The sequence below is a fragment of the Sprattus sprattus genome (assembly GCF_963457725.1).
Source record: "Sprattus sprattus genome assembly, chromosome: 17".
Taxonomy (NCBI): domain Eukaryota; kingdom Metazoa; phylum Chordata; class Actinopteri; order Clupeiformes; family Clupeidae; genus Sprattus; species Sprattus sprattus.
The window spans coordinates 8,931,154-8,939,178 of record NC_137915.1 but is presented as its reverse complement, the minus strand read 5'-3'; the positions used below and the strand labels follow the sequence as shown (position 1 = coordinate 8,939,178).

General features: G+C 49.4%; 1 protein-coding gene across 1 annotated transcript in view; it reads left to right on the top strand.

Annotated features, from left to right (window-relative positions):
- Positions 1-210: 210 nt before the first annotated feature.
- Positions 211-8,025, top strand: part of LOC308378267 (retinal-specific phospholipid-transporting ATPase ABCA4-like) — a gene marked incomplete at both ends in the record, with an annotated part of 48,862 nt that continues 41,047 nt past the window's right edge. Inside the window, 5 exons of the mRNA XM_080855129.1 lie at positions 211-276; positions 1,997-2,090; positions 2,372-2,513; positions 3,231-3,370; positions 6,012-6,139. Of these exons, the coding sequence (XP_080711255.1) occupies positions 211-276; positions 1,997-2,090; positions 2,372-2,513; positions 3,231-3,370; positions 6,012-6,139 (570 nt within the window). The remainder of the gene's footprint in view (positions 277-1,996; positions 2,091-2,371; positions 2,514-3,230; positions 3,371-6,011; positions 6,140-8,025) is intronic.

The following is an 8,025-nucleotide window of genomic DNA, read 5'->3' as shown; positions in this document are numbered from 1 at the left end:
GCCCACCCATGGAAACACATACACACATGGGCCTACCTTAGAGCCCAGCACAGCTTTGAGAAGTTCAGATTCATGTGGAGCCTGGGTATTTAGGGGGCAGAACAGTGGCCTTTGATGTCAGTTTTGTCTATTTTTATATCTGTGTCCAGGTTGCTGACCTGTTAGTGACCCTTCTTGGGAGGGTCAGGGGGGGAGCATATAGTCGTAACCATGGGGACCGGCACGCAGGTCCAGCTGCTTCTGTGGAAAAACTGGACTCTCCGGAAGAGACAAAAGGTAAAAAAAAGAGCAATAACAAAAAATTGTCTTTTTTTTCCACTGTTGCCCTTTCACCACATAATAACACACACACACACACATAAACACATAAACACGTGCACACGAACAAGCACACGCACACGCACACACACACACACACACACACACACACACACACACACACACACACACACACACACACACACACACACACACACACACACATACCCAAGCACACGCACAGTAATGCACACACACACACACACACACACACACATACCCAAGCACACGCACAGTAATGCACACACACACACATACACACGCGCACACAAATAAAAACACACACACACACACGCGCACAAGCACATGCACACAAATACACTCACACAGGATATGATTTGCTGCTTCTCCTGATGCTTTTGGCCCAGGTGGAAGATGTCATTGTGGGGGACCTTAACAAAAAAAAACAACACAAAGCACATATTGAGAACAAGCCTCACAGCAAGAGGTGATCTGAGCTCCTCCTCATAGGACATGCCCATGCATAGTGCCTCACACTTTTGTTCTGTCAACCGATATACCACCGGGAAGGGACAGATAGGGAGGAAGCCCACTGTGCAAGGGCCTCTTTTAACTCGGAGCATTGTAAGTGCTCAGCCATGCATTTTGGAAACCCCCCCCCCCCCCCCACACACACACACACACTCAGCATCCCAACTCGGGCCGCGTTTGAAGGAACGCCAGGAACACGTAACGAGTATCCCAAGAGCAGAGATAAGATCGGACCTCTGACCCACGTCTCACTGCCAGCCCGCACCACACCCCCTCTCCAACCTGCCTCCGGGCCCCCTCCCAAACCCTCCCCACTCCCAGTCCCAGACATGCTTGCCAAGGGCTTCAAACGGCCCCTCTATTGTTAAACGGCCTTGTTTGCATTGATTCTTGGCCCCCATTCCCAGCCTCTGTAAATACCCGATGTGTGACTGTGATATTGGTGGCCTCTTCTATTTAAAATAAAAAATACAGGAGCCCCTTGTCTCTGTTTAGCAACAATGTTTCTCTGGACCCATCAACAAGACTACTCCTCCTGGTAATGTGCCTGAGCAGAGGGAATGTGATTTAGACGTAGGGTGGGTCTTGAAAATGGCAAACACTCTGCTCTGCTCTGCTGCCCAGGGCAGAACGAAGGAGTGTAGGGCCCAGGTCCAATCAAAGCAAAGGCATTATTTCAAACAATGTGATGATGGAATTGTGGTGGGGGTCATCAAGTTATAATGAGTTATTTGGACAAGGCGCTGTAGAGTTGTCGAAAAGCAGAGCTTTTCATTGTGGTGCCCCATTGGACTCCCATTCTCCTCCCCAAAACTTGGCTGCTTATGAGGAAACAGGATTATTTATGTCCCTAATAAACATTGAGTCTCTGTCCCAGCCTACTATACACAAAAACCAATGTCCCTCGCTCGATTGTTGACATGGTCAAGGTCATGTCTCGTTCCCTAAACCTCAGTTTGAACTTTAACCCTTCAAATGGAAAACGGTCTCGCTTTGACCCCTTCATTTTCACTAATTGCCCTTATTAGTTTGTGAGAGCAGCTGTCAGTCAAAAAGTCAAATAGCTCTCTGTTATTGTCTTCAGTGGCCAGGAGTCTCCCCGTCATTGAGTCCCACAGTGTGAGACGGTTCTACTTGGCTAATGGTAAACTGTTTTCTCTTCTAATCACGACTGTTGTCTCTGCAGATCCGCTTCTTTGCAGAGATCATGTGGCCTGTGGTATTGTTTATAGGCCTAGTATGGCTGAGGAGGGCGAACCCGCTCTACCGACAACATGAATGTAAGTCCGAGGCTATAGCTCCCATATTGTTGTGGTAAGACTGTATCGTTTTTCAGATCCTGCTCCAGAATAAACATGGACTCAAACCAGCCCTGATGAACTTGTATCAGTGCTTAATAATAATAATAATAATAATGCATTTTATTTGTATAGCACACTTTCACATACAAAGATGTCTCAAGGTGCTTATGCAGTTTCCATGCAGGCAAGGGGGAATGCAGAATGCCATTGCATAAATGTGCTGTTGGTCTAAACTCTGTCTGGCCTCTCCTCTGGTGCAGGTCACTTCCCCAACAAGGCTATGCCCTCCACAGGGATCCTGCCTTGGATCCAAGGCATCCTCTGCAACGCCAACAATCCCTGTTTTCAGTACCCCACGCGCGGAGAGTCACCAGGACTGGTGTCCAACTACAACAACTCATTGTGAGTTTTAGAACCTAAACAGCCTGTACAGAAAGATACATTCGAATTAGAGTATGTCGTTATAGATGAGCCTCAAACGCTCATGTTTGCAGCAGATTGAAAAGGTTGTGTTACATCCCCCCAAAGGAATGCAAAGTATTTTTTTTTCCAGAAACACAGGAAATTACATGGAAATATTTGGACTTGCAATGTTTGTGTGTGTTTATATTTTTGGGTGTCTGTGTCTATATGTTCGTGTGTGTGTGTGTGCGTGTGTGTATGTGTGCACGTGTGTGCATGTGGATGTGTGTGTGTGTGACTGTGTGTGTGCATGTGGATGTGCATGTGTGTGTCTGTGTGTGTGTGCGATTGTGTGTGTGTGTGTGTGTGTGCGTGTGTGTGTGTGTGCGTGTATGTGTGCACGTGTGTGTGTGTGCGTGTGCACGTGCATGTGCATGTGCATGTGGATGTGCGTGTGTGTGTCTGTGTGTCTGTGTGTGTGGATGTGCGTGTGTGTCTGTGTCTGTGTGTGTGTGTGTGTGTGCGTTTGTGTGTGTGTGTGTGTGTGTGCGTGTGTGTGTGTGTGCGTGTATGTGTGCACGTGTGTGCGTGTGCACGTGCATGTGCGTGTGTGTGTCTGTGTGTGTGGATGTGCGTGTGTGTCTGTGTCTGTGTTTGTTCGTGTGTGCGTTTGTGTGTGTGCACATGCGCGTGTGCGTGTGTGTGACCACTCCCCAGACTGGCTCGGTTCTGGGCGGACGCGCAGGAGCTCCTCCTGAACGACCCGGAGTTCCTGCAGCTGGGCCGGCTGTGGCGGGAGCTCAACGTGATGGGCAACTTCATGGACACCCTACGGACCAATCCCCAGCTCATCGCAGGTCAGGTCCTGTGTGTGTGTGTGTGTGTGTGTGTGTGTGTGTTGTGTGTTGTGTGTTGTGTGGTGTGTGTGTGAGTGTGTGTTGTGTGTTGTGTGTGTGTGTGTGTGTCAGGTCCTGACACTGCCCACCCAGCACCACTCCCTCCCCCACCCTAAGCGTTACATCATGTGTGGAATGCCACTCCACTGACAGACACCTTATTGTGGGCTCCACTCACCTCCTCATTCTACATGGCTGGAGTGTGCTTCATTGTCCCGAGGGACCACCGCATTTGCTGGTTTTGTCACTGAATAGTCAAAGGGCTCTTGTGCTTTGGGGCTGTAGTGCCTCCATTAATCAAATTACTGAAAGTACTTGTCTCACAGCGAATTTGAAGTTGGGGGACTTGTTGGAGGGACGACGACTGGGGTTGTAATCAATGGCGTTTTGCATTAGGTACGAAACTTTGCCCTGCTGTGCTGATCTATGGTCAGTCAAGTCAGTGTCTGACAGTAACCAGTATCCACAGCAATAATTAGCAAATCCACTGCTGACCGTGAAATCGGTGTAACAAGAGGCAGTAGTCTTTGCCCCCCACCACCCCACCCCCACCCTTGGCCTCCACCTTTGTTTTTGCTATAACTATTCAGCATGGCCTCATTGCATCACGTTGGCCTTCTCTTTCCCTGTGAAAAAGGGGCACACACACACACACACACACACACACACACACACACAGGAACACAGGAAACCTAAGCCTCTTACATTCCCCCCATCACTTTCTCCCTGCTTTTTATTTTCACAGAAAGCACTCCCATTTATTTACCCCTCGGCGGGGCACACAAACATCGCCCTGCCTGTCCGGGGAGAGATTGATTCTGACATTCCTCCGGTTGACAACTCCACGGGGGCTCCCCGGCCGCAAAAATAAATCATGCCGGACGGTTATGGCGCGCGGAATGTGATTGAATGCATTCCAGTGATTGATTGCATAAGGGCCCCGACTGCTGACGCTTCGAAGCTTTTTCAGAGGGGTCGCGATTGAAAGGATTCTCTCTATCTATCTGTCTCTTTCTCTCGTTCTCTCCCTCTCCCTCTCTCTCTCTCTCTCACTGACAGTCTCTGCCGGTCTCTGTGTGTATGGTCGGAATGCATATCAAACAGGCGCTTTCAGCGGTGCAGAGTGCGGGCTGTCCATTGGCTGTATTGAGGTGGAAGTGCAGACAATGTGGGCCGCCTCTGTGTGGGCTGCCAGCACAAAGGCTGGGGTGGAGAGGTCACATCCCGCTCTTTGATGAAGCGCTTTTCTGGGGGTTTTGTTCGCCAGGTTTGCTGATCCCTCTCCCCTATACACATACACATACTGTGTCACACACACACACACACACACACACACACACACACACACACACACACACACACACACACACACACACACACACACACACACACACACACACACACACTCACCTCACTGGTGGGGGCTGTTTCTCAAAAGCATGCACACTCATTCTGCTTATTCCTCTTTAGTCTGTTTGTCTGATGGTCTCAACAGCTCTGTCAATCTCTTTCCTTTTCAACTGTTTACACACACACACACCATACACACACGTGCAGCATTCACACACAGATGAACTCCCACTTATCAATTCAGGAGAAACACATACCATAGGGAGTTTTTTCCCTGAAAAAGTGCCCCCAAAATAGGTTTCGAACGTCAGTCACAGTGGGTGGGTGTACGGGATGTGTTGGCTCACATACAATTTCGATTCACAGGAGCTCACACTGATTTCCAGGAGCTCCGTGTTTCACATTTTCCCATCAGTCCCCGGGGGTGCCCCGACCAATATTATTATTCTGCTCAGCCCTTTGGGTGTCCTGTCCACTCCTTAACATTTCTCCAAACTGCACATACCTTCTTCCTCTGGGCTCCTCCTGAGAGTAAAACCAGGACGCTTAATTGAGTTCAGCACTTAACACCAACACCAGCTCACACTTAACCCCTCAGACTAAGGCCCTCACTGAGATGGACAGCACCTTTCTCCTCTGGAGAGACCGGCCTGGGATGTTTGTCATGCCTTGGCTTTATCGTTCTCTCCCGCGCACGCTCTCTCTCTCTCTCTCTCTCTCTCTCTCTCTCTCTCTCTCTCTCTCTCTCTCTCTCTCTCTCTCTCTCTCTCTCTCTCTCTCTTTCTTTCTTTCTTTCTTTCTTTCTTTCTCTCTCTCTCTCTCTCTCTCTCTCTCTCTCTCTCTCTCTCTCTCTCTCTCTCTCTCTCTCTCTCTCTCTCTCTCTCTCTCTCTCTCTCTCCTCTCGTCCATTTCCCTGGAGTGACAGAACAGGGCTTTCTCTCTTTGTTTCTCTTTTCCCTTTCTCTCCAGAACTGAAGGAGCCCACCCACTTCCAGGCACTGATTTATGTTCAGTCTAAATGTGTGATGGATTGGATTCCTTGAAGACAATTGAAGAACGTTTTGGAAAATGTGTTCAATGTGTTTATATCCGAGCAGAATTTCAAAGGATTACTGTGTCTTGTACTGTTTGGTGCTCTTAACACTTTTCTATTTGTATTTCTCTATAAAATAGTCTAGTCTAGTATTGCACCAAGAGCCTTTCTAATCACATTTCCTCAGTCCTACTCATTCATCCACTGTGGTTTCTACAGGTCGTGGTGTGAAGGTGGAGGACATTCTGAAGGACGACGAGACGATCACCTCCTACCTCCTCAGAGACGTGCCTCTCACCGACTCTGTGGTCAACCAGCTGATCAACGCCCAGGTCCGACCTGAACAGGTACGCCACGCCCCCCCCCCCCCCCTGCAAGCACAACAGACCTGACACCAGGGGTTACTTTTGAAGTCCTCACTCTCAGTCTGGGTCATTCTCATGGCTTTAAAGAACTCCAACTGCTAAATGTTTTCAGGCCTTCAGTGTAGCAAGATCACACACATGTCATTACTTACATTACATTTACATTTTTTCATTTAGCAGACGCTTTTATCCAAAGCGACTTACAAGGATGTATACACATTTTTTACATTTACACTGATGATTTACACACAAACGTTGTGCTCATGGATATGTTGGAGGGCTTCAAACTCGTTGCTTGTTAGTTCACATAACCATACATCCCCAGCATGTCAACTGTTCCTGTTTAGACATTGTGTAACATCGATACTTACGCAATGTCAGCTCTAACACGGCTCATCAGTGACGCTCCTACGCATTGGTCAGATTCATTCCTGCATCCCCCCCCCCCACCCCCTCCTCCTCCCTGTGAGTGATGAAGGCAACATGTTTGGGCTCAGTGTGAATGTCCAAATAAAAGTTGTGTGGCCTCCGATGGCTACATGAGTCTCCCTGTGTGAGACTAGCGCGGGGCCCGCGGGGGCCTGTGTGCAGGCTTTTGTTACGGTAAGCCGACTCCGTGTTTGGATTTGGCTGGCCGCTCGTGTGTGTGCCAACCCGGCATGCGGTCAGTTGTGATGTATGTATTAGTCGCTCCGCAAGGCCATTAGCGTCATCTGGGGGTTTGGGGTCCTGTTGGCGGGTAAATATGACCGTTTAGCTGACAGGAGCTCCCATCACAGGCTGTGTTCGTAGCGCCCTGCTGTCCTTTATACACACACACACACACATACACACACACACACACACACACACCACCCACCTTAAAGGTCAGAGCCAGAGCCAATTTAATGTGTGTTTGAGTATTTTTCTGCCTGTACAAACAAAGACACCAGTAAAAAATTACCCCAGATCAGGACCCTTTAAATATACAGGGCGGTGTGTGGCACATGTTGCTCCGAAAAAGATTAGAGGAAGTTTATTTGCCAATTCTGTGGGTGTTTGGGGGGGCCAGGACACCTGATGGGCTGCTGGTCAGGCAGGATAGCCCACGGTCCTGATGAGAAACCCCACCTCTCCCAGAACTCACTGTGAGCTCGGTAAAAAGATCATAGCATCTCAGAAACCCAGGAGTACTTACAGGTCAACTTTTTGGTTCCACCTCCTCCCCTTCTACGGGAACCTAATTCGATCCTTCTGAGAAAAAGCGAGGGTGGGGTGTGTGTGTGTGTGTGTGTGTGTGTGTGTATGAGAAGTGTGTGTGTGTGTGTGTGTGGGTGTAGAGAGAGAGAGAGTGTGTGTGTGTGTGTGTGTGTGTGTGTGTGTGTGTGTGTGTGTGTGTGTGTGTGTGTGTGTGTGTGTGTGTGGAGAGAGAGAGGCAGGAGTGAGTGCTATTACCCAGGCTGCCCCCTTCCAAACAAAGCCCCCCTCTGGGCCGCATGACATCAGTATTAGAGCTGCCCCCTCTGGCAGCTTTCATATGGAAATGGGACAGGCGAGGAGCGCGGGGCTCTCCCATTGATAACAGCTCTTTCTCAGAGCTGCCTAATTCAGCTGGCCGCAGGAGCGCATGGGCCTGGCATGCTGTACTTAGCAACTAATCAGATGGGAGAGAGAGAGAGAGGGAAACAGAGAGAGAGAGAGAGAGAGATGGACAGAGAGAGAGAGAGATGGACAGAGAGAGAGAAAGAAAGGGAGAGAGAAAGAGAGAGAGAGAGAGTGACAGCGACAGCGAGAGAGAGAGAGGGACAGCGAGAGAGAGAGCGGGAAACGGAGAGAGAGAGGGACAGCGAGAGAGAGAGAGGGACAGGGAGAGAGAGAGGGACAGAGAG